At 39.5% G+C, this 25,356-nt stretch overlaps 2 protein-coding genes and 1 long non-coding RNA gene across 3 annotated transcripts in view; 2 read left to right on the top strand and 1 right to left on the bottom strand.

Annotated features, from left to right (window-relative positions):
• The window catches only part of GEN1 (GEN1 Holliday junction 5' flap endonuclease), a 28,455-nt gene extending 12,051 nt beyond the window's left edge, over window positions 1-16,404 (bottom strand). The window contains exons 1-6 of the mRNA XM_084900390.1: window positions 15,947-16,404; window positions 10,062-10,237; window positions 9,233-9,419; window positions 5,836-6,012; window positions 4,630-4,740; window positions 2,080-2,153 (exon numbers count right to left, since the gene is read on the bottom strand). Coding sequence (XP_084756516.1) covers window positions 2,080-2,153; window positions 4,630-4,740; window positions 5,836-6,012; window positions 9,233-9,419; window positions 10,062-10,222 — 710 coding nt within the window. The 5' untranslated portion in view covers window positions 10,223-10,237; window positions 15,947-16,404. The remainder of the gene's footprint in view (window positions 1-2,079; window positions 2,154-4,629; window positions 4,741-5,835; window positions 6,013-9,232; window positions 9,420-10,061; window positions 10,238-15,946) is intronic.
• Window positions 10,264-11,082, top strand: LOC311630884. Its single transcript, XR_014796477.1, has 2 exons — window positions 10,264-10,432; window positions 10,594-11,082. It is a non-coding gene; the product is annotated as an uncharacterized lncRNA (long non-coding RNA).
• A 93-nt stretch (window positions 16,405-16,497) lies between the features above and the next one.
• The window catches only part of SMC6 (structural maintenance of chromosomes 6), a 50,174-nt gene continuing 41,315 nt past the window's right edge, over window positions 16,498-25,356 (top strand). The window contains exons 1-2 of the mRNA XM_084900389.1: window positions 16,498-16,714; window positions 24,636-24,784. Of these exons, the coding sequence (XP_084756515.1) occupies window positions 24,641-24,784 (144 nt within the window). The 5' untranslated portion in view covers window positions 16,498-16,714; window positions 24,636-24,640. The remainder of the gene's footprint in view (window positions 16,715-24,635; window positions 24,785-25,356) is intronic.

The raw sequence follows: 25,356 nt of genomic DNA, 5'->3' as shown, positions 1-25,356 counted from the left end.
CATCAATGAAGAGAGGGAATCATGGATTGGTTGCCTCTTACACCCCCCCCCCGCCCCCCCCCCCCACCAACTGGAGGGACTGAGCCTGCAACCCAGGCATGCGCCCTTGACTGCAACCGAACTCAGGACCCTTCAGTTCACAGGCCAACACTCTACCCACTGAGCAACACCAGCTAGGGCATAATAGTCAATTTTTCACTAATAGTTTCATGTCAACTTAAAACTACCAAGAGGATAAACATCGTCATAAAATGTAATTTCTGAATTGTTCCTCTACTTAGAGAAGTTAAAAGTTCTAATAAAAGACTAAATTATCTCTTCAGTTTGCTGTCTAGTAACTGGCACTGAGAGTTACTATTTAGCTTTTGGAACTTCTAATTCTTATATTACAAAGACCAATGACAAGCGTGTTAAAAATTAGCATTAATTGATGCTGGCTACTGGATAAATAATAGAGATTCAAATGTTAAAAAATATACAGGGGAAAAGTTAGCCTAAGCTAATCAAAATTAAAACATAATTATAACAAAAAATGTAATTCCATTCTTTTCAAATGTTAACATTTAATAAAATGTTGCCAAAAGTACAAATTTGCTAAAATGACATGTAGCTGGACAAGGACCATATTTGCTTGTTTTTTCCCCTCTTTGTATTAGTTTTCACAATTCCCAAATAATTCCTTAACTCACCTCTATGCCAAAGAATACCTTTTTTTCCTGCTTTGGCACAGTAATCACTGATCTCAATAATGAATTTATTGAAGGCTTAGAGCTATCAATAGCTTTTCAGCTGAAAGAGAAGTATTATAGGAAAAAGCACAGTAATTTGAAATGGTTTTCATTATTATTCCTTCTTGATTTCTACAACTTGTGTTTCCTTTCAAGCACTCACCATTTCAAACCTAATTGGAGGCCACGGCTGGTTTAAGTCTCTAGTGTTCTCATTTTTTCCTTTATGCACTCTATTTTATCCACCTAATATTAATTTTCATTTACTTTCATCAAGTAAATCTAGTTCACATGCTTTCAAAACTAAGTAGCATAGTAGTTTGTACATTTCAATATATTCTTTATCTTAACTGGTTCAAACGCTTAAATTGTACAGTCTAAATTAATTTGAATACATATATTCTTATATGTATGGTTATAGAACAAAGTAAGTCAAGTAAAAGTTTTGATCAAGTGTTACTTATTAAATATTTATAACATGTTAGGCATTTCATTTACAAAAATAAATTCAATATCAAAGTATTTTATATAAAAATAACTTTAAGGATAAAATAAAGAATATTTTTAAGGATAAAACTATTTTAATGTTACATTATCTTTACTTGGTAGTAAAATAGTCTAAAATAGCCCATAGCAAATGCCCATGGTCATAAATAAATACATTTGACATCTACTTGTGTTTACAGTGAGCTAGTAATATTGAAAAAATATATATAGTATGGCTTAGGGTATACAGGGGTTGGTTTAAAGTTGTATGTGAAACACAGAGTTTATTCTTGCATTATTACTTATTAACTATTGTATTATTTTCCATATGTAAACCTACTCTTGCTCACCCTTACTTTGGAAAATTTCAAACTAAAATTAAGATATTTCAAATGAAAATATAAATCAGTTTAAAAATACAAAACCTTTTTTTGGGAAAGCATAATACTTTTTGTAATCCTATATAATAAAAGACTAATATGCAATCCACCAAAAGGCGGAATGACAGGTCGCTATAACGTGCACTAACCACTAGGGGGCAGACGCACAATGAATGGAGATACCCCCTGGTGGTCAGTGCACTCCCTCAGGGGTAGTGCAGCTCAGCCAGAAGCCAGGATCACAGCTAGCTAGCAAAGTGGCGCACAGCGGAGGTGGAGGTGGCAAGAGCCTCTCCTGCCTCCAAGGCAGCTCTAAGGACCCCTTGGTGGACATCCCCCAAGGGGACCCCGACTACAAGAGGGCACAGGCTGGGTTGAGAGGACCTCCCCTCTCCCCCCCAATGCACGAAGCCTCTGTAATATTCACTATAAAATTCAACAAGAATAAAAGTCTGATGTCACAAGAAAACTTAATTTTTAGTTACCTCTGAAGTAAACTCTGCCCTTTCAAAATCTGTATAAGTTTTAATGCTTGCTCTTTTCCAACTCCAGGGACGCCCTTTCAGAAAGGGGGAAAGAATTCAAATGTTAATCATTAGAAAATAAATAAAGTACATTAAGTTCATTCCAAAGAAGTTGGTGCAACTGAAAGAATGTTGGTAACTCCGTAATGATAGGAAAAGATGTGCAAAACACATTGCTGTGTGTAAGATGAAAACCACAAATAGCCTATGGTCTAATCTAGATTTGTAAGTTAAGTAACAATTATATTGTTAATCTATTCAGAGGAAGACAGTCAGAGGATTATATACCAAACCACCGATATTTTTTTGTTTTTGTTTTTAGGGGAAGGAGAACAGAATTTTAGAGGGCATTTGCTTTCTTTGTTAATGATTTGGGTAATACTTTTATTTAAGCTAACTTTATGTTATATTTGTAATTGGAAACAAGCATGTCATTTAATGATATGAAATTTAATATTTAAAGACCCAGATGTCAAAAGAGAACAAAAAAAGAGTTCCAAATTAAGAAAATTAAAACAAACTCCAATTTTATCATAAATTAGCATAAATTCACATGATAATTTCTGGTTTAAGTTGAGGCTTCCAGTTCCTCTAAAAGTTTGTGAGTATGTCTTTATAAGTAAGGCTGCTATTTAGCCAATATGCACTGGGATAGACATACCAGTCTTAAAGTACTCCTCTAACCTGAATACCCTTCCCAACCCACTAGGATCCTGTACTAAAATGGTAGCACATGGCACAACAGACAGCAACCAAAAGCCTATGTCCTCTGTATACCAGTTGCCTAACATTTTGTGTATTACTCTTTTTGTATCAGTACTTAGCTACGTCTTAAAATTTTGAAGACAAATTGACCAAATGGCAGAACAACCAGTTGCGTTAACATGTACTGACCACCAGGGGGCAGACACTCATGGCAGGAACTGTCCCCTGGTGGTCAGTGCACTTCTACTACAAGGGGAGCATTGCTCAGCCAGAAGCCAGGCTCACCACTGGTGAGCGCAGCACTACGGACCCCTCGGGGGATGTACAGCTGCCAGCGGGGAATGGGCCTAAGCTGGCAGGTGGACATCCCCCAAGGAGTCCAGGGCTGCGAGAGGGCGCAGAGCAGGCTGAGGATCCTCCCCTCCTCCCCTGCCACCAGTGCATGAATGCTGTGCTCTAGGCCTATATTATAAAAGGCCAAAATGCAAAATGACCAATGGCAGAACAACTGGTCGCTATGATGTGTACCAACCACACAGGAGCTGCCCCCTGGTGGTCAGTGTGCTCAGCCAGAAGCCCTGAGCTGGGTTCACCACTGTTGAGTGCAAAGGCAGTGGCAGGAGGGACCCCTCTAGTATTAGTATATAGTCTTAACAATCTTTTAAGTTAAAGAACAATATAAATAGATGGCAATTTGGGTTATGAAGGATACAAATGTTCAAAATAGCTAAGGCTAATGCAAAATGGAACACCACTGTAGATAAAGTTGGTTTCTTACATTCAACAGTAGGCTGCTTCTAGTCTTTAGGATTTAATAATTACAAAAGGGAAATATAAATTTTCTATTTCAGAATTACAATTATAATAAAATAATTATTTTTTGTGTTATTTAAAAGTCTCATTCCTCCTTCTTATTAGTTTTTTTTTTTTTTTTAAACTTGATTTCACCATCTGGTCACATAAATTAGAAATTAGAATTAATAATTTGACTTATTTTTCCTCTCTCCTAAGCTCTAGCTAAAGAAAATTGCTATTTTTCCTCTCTCCTAAGCTCTAGCTAAAAAAATTATATGTCCTCCATCTCTAGATGTCTCTTGGGGATAGCATATACAGTACAGTATGTGAGGGATTCAGTAAGAAGAGATGATCAGTAGGGACATAATAATGGGACTACATAATAAGAGCTATAATAGAAGTAATTTTATATTTTTAAATATAGTATTTAAGAATGGGGTTATCCTCATAATTCTTAATCACTCACTGAATATACCTACTTGTTACAGAGCATTATACTAGTATTGTGCATGCTAAGAATAAATAAAAGGTTTTCTGAACAAAATTGAATGCAGCACGAAAGGATGAATGGCTTATCCCAATAATCATGTAGCCTAGCAACAATAATAACAACACCACGTGTGTGCACAGCAGGAAAGCTAAAGACTGAAAACCAAAAAACAGATAAAACAGTGATAGGAACTAACATTAGCATGACACAAGAAAAGAATAATTCCTCTATTTCTTTAAAAGAGTAGTTGAAATTTGAATGTGAATTTTAATCTAGAGCAATGGTTATGATATTCAAACTGTGATAGTAATTATTATTCTATTCTCATTTAGAAGCTTCAGTGTCAGAATGAACCAGCTTTTTAATGCCATTTGGAATGCTGATTATTTTAGTTATTGAATATTTTATTATGCCTAAAATTATCATCTAAATTAGGTTCTTAATCATATAACAATACTGTATTTATGCAAATCGAAAGGAATGAAAAAACCCCACACGATGAATAGTGAATTTCAGTGTACCTTTGGAAGATAATCACAGCCAAGCAGTACTGCCAGTCCAACCAGAGCATCTCTATCCAAACCTAGTTTACTCTTAACCGATGACATTGTATAACAGTCAACATGTGGGTCCTAAAAGAAAGCACAAATTTGTTTAACCTTCAAAATGTAAATGTTTATACATTAAACAGCATTACAAAAATGCATCAAAGGTGTCTTTAAGTATTTAATTATTCCCAAATGTTTAAAAAGAAAAATTATCCTAATAATCAGAATCTTTGTAGAATTTAAAACCTTTAATATCTGGAAATAGTCATAGTTTCAAAAATAGCTAAACATTTCAGTATTCATTTTTTCCTTCTTTATTACTTTCTGTATACAAAAGTAGATTTTCATTTTACAAAATTAAACACTTTAAAATGTATATTACTGAAAGAAAGCTTTCCCTATAATTGCAATTTCTAAAGTTACCATTAACAGTGTGGTACATATTCTTTCAGAATACCTTTTCTTTTACAAAAACGCACAATATTTGTTACTAAGCAAATTTTAAGTAAAAACAGGATTATATAAAAGAAATATTTTGCAACATTTCTTACCCACTAATATATCTATGTATTTTTAATGTTAATACTAAATACCATTTTAATAACTGCTTACTCTTACATTATATCAATTCTAGGGAAGTGTTTCTCAATGGGGATACTATAAGCATTTTCAGAGATCACAGAATTGTCTGGCAAGAGATTTAGCTTTCCTGGCTCCAATCCATTGAACGTCTATAGTCTCCCTTTTCCGAGCTTGAATAGTTATAACCAAAATGTCCCCTAGGAGTAGCTCCCTAGCTGAGAACCATGACTATATTTAACTGTTCCCTGTCAATAGGCATTTGGGTTGCTTATCAAATTTTTGTGATTACTGACATTGCTGGAAATAGTAACCTTGCATACCTCTCCATGCATATTTGGAGGTGTTTTTGAGGATAAATTATTAAAAGTAGAAACTCTGGGTAAAAGCAATAAATTTCATATGCAATTTCATAATATACTTTTAAAACTAATTTAGAATTAAAGTATGTGAAAGAAGTCAAACCCTTGGGAGAGAAAACTACACTTCAAAGAGAATGAACTATAATATGTGGCAATGATATTTAATAACAGTAATAAGCACTTTTTCCAATTAATCAGTTATCTCTTTAAATGCTGACAGAGAGGAAGAAAAAAGCACCTTGGTGTTCATGGTGAAGTTCCTATAAACAGTCTGGGCCCCGTAGAGGAAAGCATCCCCGTCGTTGGTGAGGCAGCCGTCCACGTAGCCGCCGGCATCGAGGTAAGCGCACATGGCTTCCGCTTCCCCAGCGGCTTGGACCCAGGGAATTCCTAAGCATTCCAGCAACTCAAGACACTGAAAAGAAAAAGCAGGTGCAAGAAATCTAAGAACACTGCTACTGCTAATTTTTTTCACTTACTTTTCTATATTACAAACTAGAGGCCCGATGCATGAAATTCGTGCAAGGGGCTTGGCCCCTGCAGCCACAGCTTGCCTCGGGCCCTTGCAGCCCCAGGTTTGTTCAGAAGGTCACCGGAAGGACGCTCATTTGGCAGCCCGGTCTAATTAGCATATTACACTTTTATTATAGATGTTAACAGTGTTATATAGGTGTCTTACATGATACTTGCTTAATAGTATCTCAAGATTCTGGAAATATCTTTTAAATGATTAATCACATCAATATTTACATCTGTAAAATTACAAAAATTCTCACATGATGTTGTCAATGTAATGTGAGGTGATTATGCAATTTGGCTTGAGGCTTTAAAGTTCTCTTCTTTTCCTCATATCATCTCTCCCCTATAATGAAACAAATGGTGGGAAACCACAGAGGTCAGCTGTTGATGTGTTCCTAGGAAGTCAAATGTCTGTGCAGAATGTTCCTATCAGTTTGCTGATGCATAAATAATCCTGAATTTTCTTTGGATTATGAACTTAATCCAACTGAGAATATAGTGTAGTCTTATATCCCAGTGTATTTTCTTGTCGTGTATAATTCTCAAATTCTATCACTGGGGAATACTGGGTTAGGTGAAGAAACCAGGGCACTGTAAGTTTGGAGAGATGACAGAGTAAATATCATCTCTTTTGCTTTAACTGATCAATTGCTTACATGCCATATTACATAAGAAAATCCTCTGCCAGATGTTGCCCAACGTGGACAAGGTCCAAAGAGACAAAGTACTATGTTGACAAAAAAGGAACTTTTCAGAAGACAAGTTTTATTATAGGTATTGTTTTACGGCAACACTATAGTTACTTCAACTTTCCTCTAGATAAGAAAATTCTTTCATAATAAACAAGTTTGAAATTTATTTTAGATTCCAGTGCTATTTGTCATTTCAGCTCTTCAAAAACCAGCAGAGAATTTGTGATGAGGCTGGTTGTAAATTTCCCTACCCTAAGGCCCTGTCCCATGAGGGTGTATGTGGTGTTGGAAGAAGACTAATTTGTGCCTTTCATGCTTATAAATAAAAGTTGGCAGTGGAGTAGGAGGAAGCAAGGCCTAGTAACTGAGGGTACAGAAATATGAAAATAATAGGCAGGTAACACTGAGCAAAATGTCTAAGAACACCCCAATTATTGTAATCCTATATAATAAAGAGGTAATATGCAAATTGGCCATCACGCCAACACAAAAATTGTCACCCCCATCTGGTCAAAGATGGCCACTCCCATGTGGACAAAAGATGGCCACCACAAGATGGCCTGCAAGGGAGGGCAGTTGTGGGGAAACCAGACTTGCAGGGTAGGGCAGTTAGGGGTGACCAGGCCAACAGGGGAGGGCAGTCAAGGGCAATCAGGCCAGTAGGGGAGCATCAATCAGGCTGGCAGGGGAGTGATTAGGCAGTGATCAGGTTGGCAGGCAGAAGTAGTTAGGAGAAATCAGGTAGGCAAGGGGTTAGGAGCCAGCACTCCTGTATTGTGAGAGGGATGTCTGATAGAATCGGGCCTAACTGGGCAGTTGGGCATCCCGGAGGGATCCCAAATTGGAGTGTGCAGGCTGGGTGAGGGACACCCCCACCACCATCACCACCATGCACAAATTTCATGCACTGGGCCTCTAGTAAAGAAATAAAAATGGAGTAATTTTCTAAAAAAAAGAGAGAGAGAGAGAGAGGGGGGGGGGGGAGGGAGGGAGGGATAGACTACTTTATTCTGGGCATTTAATGCTCTAAGTATGTGTACCATGGTTATTTCCAGTAACTGTTTACAGAAGAAATAATTAGAATCCAATCTTCAACTATTGATAGTCATTAAGGTGGAATAGCTACTAATTAAAAACTATTTTTTTTTTAACTCACCTAAGAATAAAAAACAGAATTTCAGGAGAAAATGATTATTAACTTACATAATACCTTTTAAAGAAATAAATTGAAAAGAAAAACAAGGATATGAATTAAAAGCAAATATGATAAAAAGTTTATATCTTTAATATCGAAAGAACTTGAATAACAACAAAAAATTAAAACTTTAAGAGATAAGTGGGGCAAAGACCATTATCCACAGAGGGACTAAAACTAGGTTAAATTTTAGAAAACCATTAAAAGACCAATACATATTAAATATGTATATATATGTATTACATAAACAAAGCAATATCTTTGATTTTGAATACTAAGTAATACAAAGATAAATCTCCTATCATTCTGTGTTCTTATGGGTGCACTGAAATTGCTTATTTCATATCTATACTGGTGGAAAATAATTGGTAGTAGCTATAAAATCATTGGTCTAATCATTTTGGGTAATTTTAAAAATCCCAAATCACCAGAAAAAAACTATGTACACAAAAAATGTGCATCGTAATTTCACATATAATGGAAGAGCTAAAAAGTAAACAATATATACAATCCTGAGTAATGATTTTATAGCCTCATAAATGTAACAAGAGGGAAATATGGACATGACATATTAAATGAAAAGTCCAAGATAAAAATTATTTATGTATTATACTATAATGGCAAGTTTTAAAAATATATACATTTGAAAAAAGATAAAATAATAGCAGTTTCTTATTGTTTCCATAATTTATGAAATGGATAATTTTTTTTTTACGGATAATTTTTTAACTTTTATAAAAATATGTAACATTTTATAAGTAATATGTAGATACATTAAAATATAACAATAAATATTTTTAAAAATGACAAAGCCCTAAGAAAGTCAAATATGTATGTTCAATGCATGAACTATCATCAATTCTGAATGAGTGAAGTATGAATTAATGGATCTCTGTTCTGAGAATTCTTTTAAGTGATAAAGATGTCATTAAGGTAACATGTATCAAGTCTCTACTATGTACAAGTTAATTACAATAGATATTAGATATTTGGAGATTTTCTCTAATTTTCAGCACATCCCTGCAAAGTATTACTATCCTCATTCACACAATAGGAAACTTTTATTTTAAATAAGTTAAAAACTTGCAGAACACCTTAGAGTTTCAAGATGCGAGAGCCAGGCCTTGAACTTAGGTCAGTTTCACTCCAAAATGTAAACTCTTCTCTACCTACACTGGCCTTCTATATGCAGTACAATAAGAATAATCAAATCATATCCAAATGCTCACCTCTCTTAACACTGATTTAAAATGTGATCTCCCTGTTTTCTGAGACCATGTTTTTCCAGAAGGCCCATACCGAATTTGATTCCTCTTGTTTATGACATCAGCTTTCAGCTTTGGGGGTTCCCCTTCCATAACAAACACCAGTTTTACATCCATTAGTGTTAAATGTGAGATACGAAAAAATAAGTTCCTGAAATATAAAAATTAGTCATATATTAATCCTCATATATTGATAGCAAAAGCCAACATAGCGGCATGTCGTTAATGGCAAGAACATTAGACTAGTACCTAAAAGGTTATATGCAATAACATTTTATGTATCTTATTTTCATGGGACTAAGAAACCACTGAATTTTTTGTTTTTTGAATGTTTTTAAGCAAGGGAAACTTAGGATTGTTTTAATTGCTATATGGAAAATGGCGGCTCAGACTGAGGGAGGGAGGCCGGTGAAGAAGTCATTCCGCTGTATAGATGAGAGATGATGTTGGCACACACTGAGGTGGTGCCTCTGGACAGTAACGTCTATGAACAAACACAGAAGTTTCTTTTGGAAGAACTGCCAAGACTTCTGAGCGACTGGACATTGGGCCAGGTAAAACAGGGAGAGAATGGCTCCCAAATTTCTGGCTTACAGTCATGGCAACAGCCAAGTAATATATTAAATAGGCAACTATGTATGTGAGTCTAGAGTTCAGAAGGTAAGAGGTACAAATTTGTGAGTCATCAATATAGAGATGGCAGATTTAGGCACATTAATATTTTTAAAATCTCAAAACCAAGACATGAATTATTTATGCAATCATACATTTATATTCTAAGAACGTTCTGTACCTGAGGTGAGGCTTCGTGACAGTTCCAATCATTTTTTTGACTGTCTGTGCTTCACACACCCAGAGGCTCAGATCAACAGCAATGGTTTGTCCACTAAGAGTACTCAAGTCGACGTGTTGCTTAACAGGTTCCAAAATTTGCCACAAGTCACTCACTCCCATTCTGGTTATTATCGGCTGTTATTAGAAACACACTTTTCAAAAATTGTTATTAAACACAAAAGCTTAGAACAGGAATTCAAGCAATATGTTATGCATTACATAAGAATAATTCATAAATAGAGGATTCTACTTATTTCTTTCACTTGTCAGCTTTTTGGAATCAACCAAGAATACCTAAGCCATTAAAATGGTGGTAAATGACCCTAACCAGTCACTGGGGTCCTCAAACTTTTTAAAGTGGGGGCCAGATCACGGTCCCTCAGAGAGCTGGAGGGCCGGACTATATGAACTACTAATTCCTACTGTAACACCTTGGCTGCGCTCACTGCCCAAAAAACCTGGCGGGCAGGATCAGACTCCTCGGGCCGTAGTTTGAAGACCCCTGGTAGAGCATCCGCCTGCAGACTCAAGGGTCCCAAGTTCGATTCCAGTCAAAGACATGTACCTTGGTTGCAGCACATACCCAGGAGGTAGTGTGCAGGAGGTAGCTGATCGATGTTTCTCTCTCATCGATGTTTCAAACTCTCTATCCCTCTCCCTTCCTCTCTGTAAAAAAACCAATAAAATATATTTAAAAAATAAAAATAATAACAATGGTGGTAAATGACATACTGGCTATAAAATGCTGATGCAATGAATGGATTATAAGTAATTTACATGTCACCAAATCTGGGTTTCTTTGCAGTACTTAAAAAGTTATTTTTAAATTTAATATAATTCAAATATCAATGGTCTCCTTTGTCCTTCCTCATTCTTCCCTCTGTTTTTCTATGTCTTCTTTAGCAGCAGCTGAGAATAAGATTTTTTCACATGGTTACCTTAACATTGTATGAAAAATAGAAAATAAAAATTACTCCCCCCCCCAAAAAATGGTGATCATTGGCTTTGTTCCAGCTAATAACAAGAACAAATGCAAGACAAGTAGAAAAAAAGAGATGCTGTAAATCATATTTATCTTATTGAAAATTGCTTCCTTGATTTTTTTTTTTTTTAAATATATTTTATTGATTTTTCTTACAGAGAGGAAGGGAGAGGGATAGAGAGCTAGAAACGTCAATGAGAGAGAAACATCGACCAGCTGCCTCTTGCACACCCCCTACCGGGGATGAGCCCACAACCAATGTACATGCCCTTGACCTGAATCGAACCTGGTACCTTTCAGTCCACAGACCGATGCTCTACCACTACGCCAAACCGGTTTCGGCGCTTCCTTGATTTTCAAACAAGCCTCTATCATGATCAGGAAAAACAAAAAAACATAAGCAAGGACCCATGCAAACAAAGCAAATAAACCAAGGGGGAAGGGGGAAGAGGTTATTGAAGGAAACGTTGAAGACAGAAAATAGAAACTCGAGGTATATGGAATTATCTCTTCAAAGAGCGTTGAAGGCCTTTTTAATTACAAGGTCTCATGTGTTCATAGTGGAAAAATAAAAATCTTTAAAAAATAAATTTTTAAATCATCCATACTTGCACAATCCAGATAAAACTATTGCTAAACTCTTTCTATGCCCATGACATTTGAAAAACAAAATTGGCTTAAATTCTGCTATTATAATAACCTCTTTGGTATTTTCTATAGGCCAGTTTTTCCTTATTAAACATCTATATCTGTTTTTTTTCTTTTGTTATTATTTGATAAAAATATAATGCAGCATTTGAAATGATTCAATCTGACTACACATACATCCAGATTATCATCCTCTCAATAACGAACTTCATTCCAAAACACAAGGTTGGATTAAAAAAAAAAAAAAAAAAAAGTCAAAAGGTTAATGCAAAACCATTCTAAATAAATAAAAATACTATATTGTTGTTCCTTTAATCCAAGTATATTTTGTGCACTCCTTTTTATGAAGAACTGCACAAATATTTGCTGATATCTCAACATACAGGGCACATACAGATTTGAATGCACAGAATTAGGTAGTTAATGGTGGCTCAGTGCTAACATTGTCGATTTCACATCAAGAAGTCCCATTGGTTGGAATGCACACTACAGCACAGATTCAAGAGTTGAGATTTCATTCCTCTGTTAATGTGAAAAATTGCACTTACTTCTGGAAAAATAGTGAGGCACACACATTTACTAAGGCATTATTATGAACAGAAATAAGACAAATATGATATTAACGATCAGAACACATAAAATTAAAAGAAAAACCCTCAAAGTTTGAGGGGGAGTTATGCTTTCCTTTTATTTGTGAAGCAAGGTGCTTACTGGAATTGACTGATATTGAATAAATTACGCAATTCTTTCCAGAGGACAATTATCATAACTGATCTTATTTTATTTGTATGTAACCCTGACTCTAGCTGTCAAATTTTAAGTGCCAGTATCTTCTGACTTAGCAATAGCTCTCCTAGGAATTTATTTTACATCTTAGGTGTGTGCAGATGTATGTACAAAGATATTCACTGCGGTATGTTTTTTTTCATCCTTTCCCGAGGATTTTTACTGATTTTTAAGAAAGGAAGAGAGAAACACTGAGCCAAACCAGTTTCAGCAACCTAGTCATTTTTAATTCTTTACTTCATTCTCTAATAGCCCCTTGATCAGCAAGTTATCTATCTCCAAAATCTATACTAAGTCCCCATTTCTAATGACACTCCCTAGTGTTGCCTATATATGACTCTAATAGTCTCCCAACTGGCCCCCTGCTTCTAGCTTTGTTCTGTTCTCCACCCCACGTAATCATTCTAATGACGCCAGAGTAACCTTGATTAAGAGCCAAAAATATTAAAATCATCATCTCTTTGCTAATAGTGAATTTCCTTAAAGGTGATATAACCTTTGTCACAAGTTAATTTACTTCTTTAAATATGGTGCTACCTTAGAGCCAGTTGTAAAATGCAAAAAAAACAACAACTTTTTTTTTGTAAAATTACTGTTTCAGAACACTTTTTAATGTAATTTAGTATGTAATTTAAATGAAATTTAAAAGACTCTTAAAATACTATTTTAGGATTATCTTCAGTAGATCTGCATCTTAAGTTGTCTAATTTTCTTTTGAAAAGCATTTATGTTCCTTGTGAAAATAATTCATAAAAGCAGAAGAATATTAAAAGAATACCTCAATAGTTCTGAAAGGATAAAATTATGTAAAATGTCTGTTTTATGAAAAATAACAACAGAACATATTTTAAGATGGCAGTTCATACAAAATATGTATTTCCATGACCTATTGCTTTCTTGTTACTTTCTTTGCATCACTCCTTCCTCCAAAGTGACATTAAGTAACAAAAATATAAAAGCAAATAAAGTTCCAAAAAGGGACAGAATGCAACAGCTCTTAAGATATTCAAGTGCAACTACACTCAAAGATAGAACAAATGGTTTTTGCATGAGGTCATGATCACTCTGATGAGGTTACTTGAAAATAACTCATAAAATTTAAAAATATTATACATGTCAAACTCACCCAAAACTATGTATCATTTTGCCTTACTTTTTTTTTTAAATGTGGTGAAATTTGAAATTTTTGTGGTGTGAGATTTGATTAGTCTCTACTTTTATAATGTAATAATTTGATTGATGTCAATCTGATCATGCAGTCTATGTATATTACATATAAAAGTCTCCTAACATATTCACAATTCTTAAGATTTAGAGTGATACATGATTACTTATGTGAGTCAACAGTCAGAATAACCCATAACAAATAAATTATAACCTATTAGCGGCTTCAGTTTATTTAGTTTAGTAAAAATGCACTGTACTTGGGATAAGAAACCTAGGATTTTGGTTTTGGATATAATATTGACTAGCTGTATACCCTTGGGAAGGCATATTTAACTGATCTCCAAAATGAAGGATATTAACAAGATTAATTACAAGATTCTGACATCCTTGAATCTCATGACCAATTTTGGTAGCTTGATACCAGAAAGAAAAAAAATCTAATCACTCTATTTCAGATATTATTACTTGGCTGAAAGAACAAGAATTTCTAGTTTAAAGAAAGTGCTTAAAATTCACATTAGGTTAAAACAAAAACAAATCCTTTGATGTAACCATATGGTGCTCATAAATCAATTTATGCTCCTAAAACTTCCTTAAAAGCTAATAAGCTTTTATTGGTTGATTATAAAACTGAATGAGGTGAGAAAAGCACAGAACCTTGCTAATGCCACTAATGAATCAAATTTTTAAAAAAACATAAAAAAAGGCCTGGTTCATGCAAAAATACATTTTATTACTAGTAAAACAACAGTTTTGCAATTTTACTTCAGTTTTAAGCCAAAACATTAGAAACTTATTTTAAAAATTGTACTGTATGGGATTTCTCACATAATTTCATTAATTTTTTTTTTAAATTCCGTCAGTTTTATTTTCATATGAATTTAGTTCTAACTTTAAAGCCGAATATAATCTGGGCTTAACTTAGCTATCCATTAACATTAATTGCTTACTATTTATCGCAAGTTCTTTTAAGTGCTGGAAATACAATAATAAAAGATTAAGCCTTGAATTCAAGAAACTTAGTGGAAGTGAGACTAGAGGTAAAAAGAATTACTATAACAATGTGACAAGTACAGGTACTGAGATAGGAGAGGGAACTACAGGAGTATCTAACCACCAACTCTAGGAAAGCTTCCTAAAGGAAGTGACATCAAAGCAGGCGCCTCCCAAAGTTCCCCCTTGTTTACCAACAGGACCCCTTGGCCTAGATATCACAGCGTTTCTGTTTAGGACTATGTCATACTTATTGTATCAAGGCAAGGACCATCGTGGGACTACAACATATATATTCGATTATCTTCAGAAGTAAAAAGGTGGCTTTGGTGGAAGGAATTTCACTACCAGACGTCTGACATCCACTCATCTGAGGGTGGACTGGGGTAGCGGTCAATGCCACTGTGTCCCCATCTGGAAAGGAAGCCAGAAAGATTGCCGCTCTAGATCGGCCAGCGTGAGGAGTTGCGCACAGACGTTAGAAGTGGGTTAAGGTCGGGTGCAGACGGGCGCGGAAAGCGAAGTCAAGGCCCTTCTGCACCCGACCTTAACCCACTTTAATGGCCCCAGATTTACTGAGCAGCCTTACATACAGGCCGGCGCGGTGGGGGGGGTGAGGAGGAAGAAGGGCCCTTAGTTAACCATCATGCCTGAAGGCAAGTGCTGTCATGGAAGTTGCTTTCCCAGCACCACGTTCACACTGACAGAGGGGGGCACCCGGGTATGTCCCACGGGGATCAGTAGGCTGGCCCGGAGGGCCTAGAGCAGGCGTGGGCGTTGGCCGCACGGGGTGCCCAGGGGAAGGCCGTGGAGGACGCAGAGGCCTTGGCAGAGAGGGAAGAGCCCGAGGGGCCGGGACCCCGAGTTCCCGCCCCGGGTCAGCTCCGGGCGGGAGGCGCAGGGGCTGGAGCCCGGCCCGGGGGTGGCGGGCCGCGGACACACAGCTCCCCGCTAACCCACCGCCCTTGGCCGCGGACACACGGATCCCCCCGAACCCACCGGCCAAAGGGCCGCGGACACACGGCTCCCCCCTGACCCACCGGCCAAAGGGCCGCGGACACACGGCTCCCCCCTGACCCACCGGCCAAAGGGCCGCGGACACACGGCTCCCCCCGAACCCACCGGCCAAAGGGCCGCGGACACACGGCTCCCCGCTAACCCACCGGCCAAGGGGCCGCGGACACACGGCTCCCCGCTAACCACCGGCCAAAGGGCCGAGGGCCAGTGCCGGGCCCCGGGGCCGCCTCTCCACGGCCCGTGGGACTTACCCCGACAACCCCTTCTCCTCGGCTCTGGAAGGCGCCCCTCCGGCATGTACCAGTTGGGCCCGAGTCCTAACTAGCTGCTTCCCGTTTCTGAGTTTACTCTTCTTCCCCAAAAGAGAAAGTAAAAAGAAAATGGAAAAAAAAAAATGTCAGTTTCCCTTCCCCACACAGAGGCCCACGGACAAGGCGCAGCGCCCGGACGCGGAAGCCTCCCGGGAGCCCTTCAAATCCGGCGCCGCCGCGCGAGGCCCCGCCCCTTCCGGGAAGTGGCGGCCCCCAGCCCCCTGCCCCGACCCGACCGCTCGCCAGCTCCCGGCCGCGCCGTGGTACGCATGCGCCGAGCTGTTGCTGGGCCTCCGGGCCATCTTCCCTCTCACTTAGGCAAATCGTCCACCCCCCTGCGCGCCGCCCGGCGTGCGTCCGGCCGCTGCGCAGCAGCCCCAGCTGTTCCCGGCTTCCCCGCCCCCCCGCCGCCGCCCGGGGGCACTTCCGGCCCCGCCCGTGGACAACAGTGGCGCGAAAACCCCGGACCGCGCACGCGCGGGCGGCGTCCCGGCGGGCGGGGGGGCGGGGCGCAGGCGCGGAGCGTCCCGGGGTGGGCGCCGGGGCGGCCGCGCTCCTGCCTCCTCCTGCCGCCGCCGGCGCGCGCTTCCCCGCGGGCCAACGGCTCCCAGCCGCGGCCGAGGCGTCCGGACGAGCGGCCCGGAGCGCCCCGTGGCGGCGCGACCCTCCCGCGGCCGGGTTCCTCGGGGAGACTCGGACTTGTTGGAGGTAGGCTGACGGTGCGCGCCTCGGCTCTCCCGTGCCCCGGGTCGCGTCCCCGTCGCTGCCCCGGTCGCCGGCATCCCGCAGCCCGTGTGGGGGCGCCCGGGTCCCCGGGGCTCGGCTGGCCCGGGTCCCGCAGGGTCCCCGCGGGCCTGGGCGGGCCGGCCGGCCGGTGCCGCTCGGCTGGCGCCCTCCCTGCGGGCGGCACGGGTCGCCGCTGCCGCGGGAAACTTGCCCGCCGGCGCCGGGCCCCTCCGGGCAGCCGCCGGGGCGGGCGCGGGGGCAGCCTCTGCGGGTCCCCGCCGGGCCGGGGGCTGCGAGAAGGAGCCGGAGGGGCCGCGGGGTGAAAGGGCGAGGCTACTGTGGGGCACGGGGCGCTTATCGGGAATCTGATGGTGATCACCTCGCCCGAAGCAACTTATGTTTAAGAGAGATTTGCAACTACCACTTGCAGTTGCCTGTGCGGTGAAGCCCAGGTTCATGGAAACGCCAAGCGCATATTCTAGAAAAATGAAATTGTGATGTTTGGGTCTTGGATGGTAGCGTTTTTCTCTCCCCTGTTTTCTTGCGGAAATGCACGGGAGAGGAACCCCCCCAATCGGGGGATTGCGGGACCCAGGACCTCAGGGTAGAGAAGGGGGTGTGGGACCCGGAGGGCTTGGGATAATTCCTAGAAAAAGCCATGCTTTGTGAAGACAGTTATACTTCATGAGCAGGAGGTTAAAAGCGAGGGTTTTCCAGACAAGCTATTCTGGAGTGTATATTTAAAAGAAAGAAAAAGTCCGAATTCCCTGGCTTTGAGAAGGCTGCTATGTAGTCTTTTTAAAATTTTCAGTAGCAGATGCGCTGGCCTGCAGGTAGTTTGTTCCCTGAGTGTGGAGGTGAGGTGGGAGCGTGTTAGACCTCCTTAGATTTGCTCTCTCTGTTCTGTTACTGTGCGAAGTGTACAGAGTACTTCGTTTCTTTGGAAATGTGCATTCAGAATTTCTTTTTCCTGAATGGGTTGTAACTACAAAAAAATGTTGAGATCCTTCGATTGTTATTTAAAAAGCATGTTTTTGTACAAGGCAGAACCGGTGGTGTCTGACCTGGGGCAAACGGGTACCATCTCCGTTAGTTAAGTCTCACTTCCTCTTCTGTAATTGCATAAATTAACATAATATCTAACTCACAGGATTCTTAAATATATTGGGGTGGGAAGCGTGTGCGAGATAGTTTCAGTTATAGCTCTACGTTTACCTATAATCTGTATTAAGGCACTTATTGAACCTGACAAAAAGTAAGTATAGTTGACATATTAAGAATTGTTACAGCGAAAAACAGATTTTACTCAAAGGTTTATTTTGCTGAGTGCTTAGATGTAGAATTTTATATAAAACCTGCCTAAATCCTAACTATCCCTTTTAGATTTAAGTTAGGAAAATTAATCAAAGTTGTACTTGGCTTACTTTTCAGGAATTAGTACATAACACAAATTACCGTTAATAGTACACATTATATTGAAGGCATATTTAAATGCTACTGTTCAGTCGACTCAGAAGTCCCGATGACTGAGAGTTAAGTACAGTCACTTGCATTAATATTAGCATTTTTGATTCACTAATTAATGAAATACATCTTGCCTCACTCAACACACTTTCGCTGGTGACCAAATTCAAAATAATTCCTGTGGCTTTCTCAGCTCCGCTCCCCAGCCCACCGCTGCAGCAGTGTGTTTTACTGCCTGTTGGCCTCCTAGGAGCACTTCATACTCAGTGTTTTCAAACAAGATTAATGTATTCTGTATCCTCCCTCCTGGCCAGACCTGCTTCATCTAACTCTAATGGCATGTTAGCATGAAATGGGAAGGTTGTTTCTGAGCATTAAACACCAAGTAAATTTCTATAAAGCATAGGAACATTGGAGGGACATATCACAATAGGATCTCTCATGTAGTTTTTATACATTAACGAAGGGCAGACAAGAAGATGGACAGATGAATAGCCAGTTTACAGGCCGTAAACAATTAAACCGTCCAATTCAGTCGTCCATACCTGGAGGAACTTGGGCGCTAAAGAGGTTTGAGTTTAGGTTTTGACAAACCTGGGTTTGGATCTGGGCTACGTAAACCCGGGCAAAGGTCCTCTTGAGCCTCAGTGCCCCCTTTTGTAAAATAAGGACACTCCCTAAGGATGCTGAGGATTAAGGGAAATCCATGGAATGTTTATCGCAAAAGCCAAGCACACAGTCTAGCAAGTGGTTATTCGACAAATATTAATTCTACTCCCCCAGGTTCCATCTCTTCCCATCATCTCCTGGTATTGCCTTTGTTTTTTCTGTTCAGTTCCCACGCGATCTGTAGAGACTGGTCTCTTGCCCATCCGTCCTCTACTTTTAGGCCACAGGATGTTCTTAAAACATAAATCTGTTCGAATTTATTAACTGAAACTCTGTGCCTAGTACTTTCCAGTTTCACTTATCTGGGATTGTTTGATGGGTGGACTTAATTGGATTTTTAAACTTAAATATTTATATAATTACCTATTGTATCTCATATGATTTCATGATATACTCCAAGCAGTGTGCTTAACTTAAATATTTATATTATTATCTATATAATGTTATCTATTAATTAAGCAGTGTGCTTGATTAATTGAGTACATTAAAAATCAGGTTGTTTAATGCACAATGAATGTATCCATGGTGGCGGTTGGAGTGGAATTGGGCACGAAGTAAACAGTCCACAGCAGATTCAGAAGTAGTAGCAATTTGCCTTTTTATAACTATGATTTTTTTTGTTGAGAATTCCAACTGTTATGTTTGCTCTCACTGCTATTAGTTCCAGCTTAGTTAAATGGGAAGCATGAATTATTAGGTGCTCACAATAAAATCTAAAATCTGGAAATTTATAATCCTGTTAAAATGCATCTGATGTCTATCAAATTTCTTACACACATACTGTCAGGAATTGGCCAGCAAAATTATATCCGAAGCAGGGAGGCATGGAGCAGACTGACATACCTGGATGTGGGGTTGGAGGGAAGAGAAGAGATAAACCAAAGAACTTCATACTTACATACTTACATGCAGAGCCCATATATAGCTGATAGGGTAGTGGAGACCTTTTCCTCCCCTTTTTGTGTATTCCAGAATATTTAAAAGTATTTTGGGGGAGGGGATCTTCCGTATCTATGTCTCTTTAACCTATTGGAAACAGGTTTTCTGTTTTAACCTGTATCTACCTCTTGAGACATTTATATGTGATTTTAAAAACCCATTATCATTAAATCACAAAGTGATTCCTATTATAAAAGGTAGGATCCTTCCGTGTCTGTTAGGTGCAGGTTACCATGGCAACCTAGTAGCAAACGGCAAATCCCAGACTAAGCACAGCAAATAAAAAGCATCGTCTTCATGTAGCACACTACCTTCTGTGGAGTGTAGAATCTCACATTCACTAAGAAACTTATCACACTCACCTTTGTTCATTTCTCTCCCCCAGTTTCGTTTGATTTTCTAGGAATGGTAAAATTCTAACATCAGTCAGCTGCTCTGTGAGTGCCTGCTAAGATCATGTTATTAAGCATTAATAAAAACAGTGTCTAAAAGGGCACTTAATGTTGTGCAAACCTGAAAGTAATGTTTCTTCTTTGCTCTTCTATAACAAATGAATTACTGCTCCGTAATTGAGAAATGAATGGAGGATGGATGGGGTGGGAGAGGAGAAAGTGTTGGGGGAAATGGCTTGATGGCATTCTAGGGAACTTAAATTAGCAACAAGTGAAAACTAATATACTTTGAGCCCAGCCAGCTCGGCTCAGTGGTTAAGTGCTGACCTATGAACCAGGAGATCACGGTTTGATCCCAGGTCAGGGCACAGGCACAGGTGTGAGCTCTATCCCCAGTGTGGAGCGTGCAGGAGGCAGCCAAGCAATGATTCTCTCTCATCCTTGGTATTTCTGTCTCTCTCTCTCTCCCTTCCCCTCTGAAATCAATAAAAACATACTCAAATATATGTCCATTGATTCTTGTTATTAAATAATTTGAGGAATATATATGATTTTCAAGTTTTTGAGTTGTGTAAGAGATTCAAAATAAACATTAAATTAATGTAAAATAAGGATATTGGGCATTATGTAATTGTGACTGTAATGGTAATGTTTCTAAAGACATTTGTTGAGGTTAAAAGTCCTTTGGATGTTAACTAATATACCTTTAGAGTGATACATGATATACCATGATAAATGAGGTTCATCGTTGCCTTCAGGATAGGATAAAGTCCAAGTCCTTTAATGTTGTTTACAATAGTTCTTCTCGGACTTAAATAAGCTTAGGAAGCTTCTGAGGTCTTCTAAAATGAAGCTTCAGTCCATTTGCTGTGGGGTGTGGCCTGAGATCTGGCAGTCCAACACATTCCAAGGAGATACAGAGGCTGCTTGCTGGTCCTTGGGCTGCGCTCTGAATACAAGTCTGAAGTCATTCTGTGGTCAGCCTTCTGCTGTTCTGACTTCCTCCTCTGCTGGCCCTGCCTTGTAAACAATGGCCTGTGTCAGGGATGGCTTACAGTGTCTCCCACAGCAGCATCTGAGACTTTCACAGGGCCTACAAGGTTAACTGTTTGTAATAATAGTAAGATGTTCTCTCCCCTTTCACTTTCATCCGCTTTTGAATGTACTGTGGGGCTTTCCAGAGGTTCTAAGACATGTGATGATGTCATTGCTCTCACGACTGATAGAATGTGTACTTGTGTGTTCTTTAAAGTTTAACACTTTTCATTTATAATATGGAAAACATTGATAGCTATAAACGAAAGTTCTTTGAGGACTGTAGATCTTTTGAGAGGCCATGACCTTTGAGAACTGCTGCCCCACGGTATTGGGCCGTGGACATAGAGACTCTGATCTAGAACTTCCCCGAGCTCTTTGCTTTGCCATAGTTTGAGCTGAGCCAAGTGGAAGCTTCCATTCCCCACATGGTCACCTCTCGGGCAGTGGTAAAGGCCTCCTCGGACACCAGGCAAGGGCAGTTGGGAGTGGGTGGCACCCTATTGCTGCCTGGCAGGGGTAAATGTCTCCGCTCTTCAGGCCATCTCCACTGAGGTCATTGCCATGGCTCTCCCTGGGCCTGCACAGCCTTCTCTGACAGCAGCCCCGTTGGGAGGTTGAGATGACTCCTTTTAGCCTCACCAGAGCGGAAGGCCAGGTTACCCACTTGGCCTTCGCTGGCGTGGGGGCGTGGGGGCGTGGGGCACAGTTTGTTCAGTGGTATTTGGCTGGAATAGAGCAATTCTTGCCAGAAAGTTCTCTGTCGTGGGCCCTTTTCCTGATCCTTTGGCTAGAGAGAACAGCTTTCCTTGGCTCCACCCTGTCTTCCACCTCCCCTGCACCTGCACCTGTTGGTGTTTTCCCAGTTGCTGTCTTCTCCAAATCTGAGAAATTTGAAGCAAAGCAAAAACTCAGGGAAATCACCAGGGGGTCATTCCTTGGGTGGTGAGGTCCCTATCCAGTCTGCCTCCTTCTCTTTCAGAGTCTTAGGTCTTTTTTACGTATTTTCCTGCGTATAAGACGACTGGGCGTATAAGACGACCCCCTAATTTTACAGATAAAACATACAGTTAAAAAAGCCTGCTCAGATTGGCCAGAGTCAGAGAGGCGGTCTATTAAAAAAAGAACTGGTGTTGCCTCGGAAATGGGGGGTAGTCTTATACAGCGAATATAGGCCTAAACCTATGTTTTAACTGTAAAATTAGGGGGTTGTCTTATACGCCGGAAAATACGGTATATATAATGTTCAAGGTTTTTAGTTTTACTAAGCAGGAGGAATCGGGAAAATACACCTATTCCATCCTATGGAAGCGGAAGTCTGTCCTTTTTTAAACTTGCGCTGTGGGAGATCTAGTCTCACTGCATATCCCTTATATGTGATTGTATAAACTATATGAATAAATGCTAAAACATTACCATTGAAGAAAAGCTAGGTTTGGTGGAACAAAGAACTAATTTCAGAAAGAAATCTTAAAAATTTAATGAAATAAAATTTGCATGAAAGGAGTCATGACTATGTTTGAGGATTTATAAAATATAAGGTGATTTTGTGTAGTGTATTTGGGGCTCTAAATTATCAATATTTTGGAAAGTAAAAATTAGGGGAAATTTTTATTTTCCAATTCAAGAAGATATAGTGAACCTGTAAAACCCAATATACAAGACAGGAAGTGAGATGATTTCGTAAAGGTAACTTTAGAACAGTCTCCACTATCTAATTAGCTTTAAGCCTAGTTCTTTCTCACTTTCCAAACACATTTAAATGTCATGTTATAGAGGTTATTTCAGAGCTTTAAAAAAGATAGGAGAACTACTGATTTCACTTAATAAATTGTCATAATAACAGACTTGCAAAGATTGTTCTCCGGAATAGTTCCTCCAAAATAAGCATAGGCATTCAATACTTATGAAATTGGTTCTGTCAATGAAAGTTTGAGAAGCAGTGCTTTTTTTTATTTAAAAAGTATCACTGCATGAGTGTGTTTCCTTCACCCTCCTTTTCTCTTCCACACCCTTCCTCTAGAGTCCCTGTTCTGTTTCTGCACACCTACTCATGCTCTGTGACATAGCTGCACTAGCCCCCTCTCTCCCAGCACACACGTGCACTTAGGACTGCTTTCTTGACCTGTGTTCAGGACATCACTTCTAGGGAGGACTGACTACAGCCTTTAGTCCAAATCCATAAAAGAGAAATTCGCACTGAATGCACTGCTGCCCACGCCCCCGGCACAAACAGGGTTGCCATGGTGTATATACTACTTGAGAGACTGAAATTGATTGAGCCTAAAACTATTCTCACATTCTTTTCTAGTATCTTAGAAACTTTTGACTACCTGTGCCAAGGATTTGTCTCTTCATTCAGCAAACAGTGATTAGGTAGCTATCTTTTGTGGTCTTAAATGCATTTTAAAGAGAAAAATGAAAGCAGCAATCAGAGTAGTCATAACATTTAATTTCAGTCACAGACTATCAGCTGCGACTTGAAGTGCAGTTTTCATATGTTTAGAAAATCTTGTGTAATTTAAAATATATTCATTTTCCAGGTATAAATTTTATAGTCTGTTGGTAAAACAGTCAATGAGCATGTACTTTCTTTAAGGAACGGTTAAGGGAAATTACTGGTGCTAGGCAACACTGCTTCAAAATATACTTCTTTGGGAGAATAATATTTTTAAAAAGTTTTATCCGATTGACTGTTACTCTATAACTTGTAAAAGTTGGATGATTGCTCAGAAATAATTTCAGAAGGCATTATGCCATCTCTAAAACATCTGGGGAACTAGAAACCAAAGGTACAAACATCTTGTACCTTTTGTGAATTTAGGAGTCAAACTATTTAGGTAGGCCCATATCAGTAAAATGGTGGCCATAAATAATGGAAGTAAAATCAACTAGTATTCCATGTGCAGATGATTTAGAAACACACACACAGATGTATTACCTTATTCTTCCGTAGGGAAAAAGTCTGACCGCCTCGCTGGGCTAAAGTCAGGGCGGCAGTGGGTCTGTGTTCCTTCCTGGGGGCTCTAGGGAAGAATCTGTTTCCTTGCCTTTTCTAGCCTCTAGTGTAAGGTGCCCAGACGTCTCGCTTTTGGTGAGACAGTCGCGATTTTTAACAATTTGTCCCGTGGGGAATGCGGGACAAATTGTTAAAAATCGCGACTGTCTCACCAAAAGCGGGATGTCTGGTCACCTTACTCTAGTGACACCTGCATTCTGCTCATGGACCCCTTTCTCCATGCAGATGACATTTTAACCTTTTAAAAGTCAGAATGAATGAGCATAGTACTTATAACTAAGCTTCGTCTGGTTTATTTTGTTAAGTTTAATGTATGTGGAATAATCATATGGATACTGTACTTGATTTATTCCATCTTTACAATAATATGTTAACATTTGTTCAGACCTGATGGCCAAAAGAAAGGAAGATAATTTCTGCTCTCCTGAGAATGCCAAAAGACCAAGACAAGAAGAGGTGGAGGTGGAGGATTTTGATAAAGATGGTGATGAAGATGAATGTACAGATGCCTTCACTAACGGTACCTCTACTTTGGTAAGTACGAAACTTTGAGGTTTTTTTTTTATTAGCATGTTTCTCATGTCTGGTTCATATGTCATATTCCTGATAATTCAATATCAGGAAAAACAATATGACTTTTAAAAAACTGAGGTAAAATAACCTAATTATTAAGTTTTTGTTAATTAGAAAAAATTAGTAGAGAAAAGCAATGATATAAAGAGTTGGTTCTTTGGAAAAAGCAATAAAATTGACAAACCTCCGATAAGACTTTAAAAGGGGAATATAAAATGATACAGCTACTCTGGGAAATAGTTCCCTACAATGCAAGACAGCCTTCCTCTAACAGAAAATTTTCTGACTCAAAATATTAGTATTATTTACCTTAAGAAACCTTGTGATTTACTTATTAGATTCCCTCAGGAGTTTAGAATGAGTAGTTACTCACATAAGGCTCCCATTTAATTTCATTTCACTCATTGTTTGAAGTTTATGTTATTCACTTCCTGCAACTTTTTTCATGGGTCGACACTGCTGATCTTTCTCCTGCTGTAGATGTTGGGATGGTTATAATGAATGAATTGGGCAGATTGATTGTCTTCTTCCAT

The sequence above is a fragment of the Pipistrellus hanaki genome (genome assembly GCF_964339955.1).
Source record: "Pipistrellus hanaki genome assembly, chromosome: 12".
Lineage (NCBI taxonomy): Eukaryota > Metazoa > Chordata > Mammalia > Chiroptera > Vespertilionidae > Pipistrellus > Pipistrellus hanaki.
This window is presented reverse-complemented; position numbering and strand designations above follow the sequence as displayed.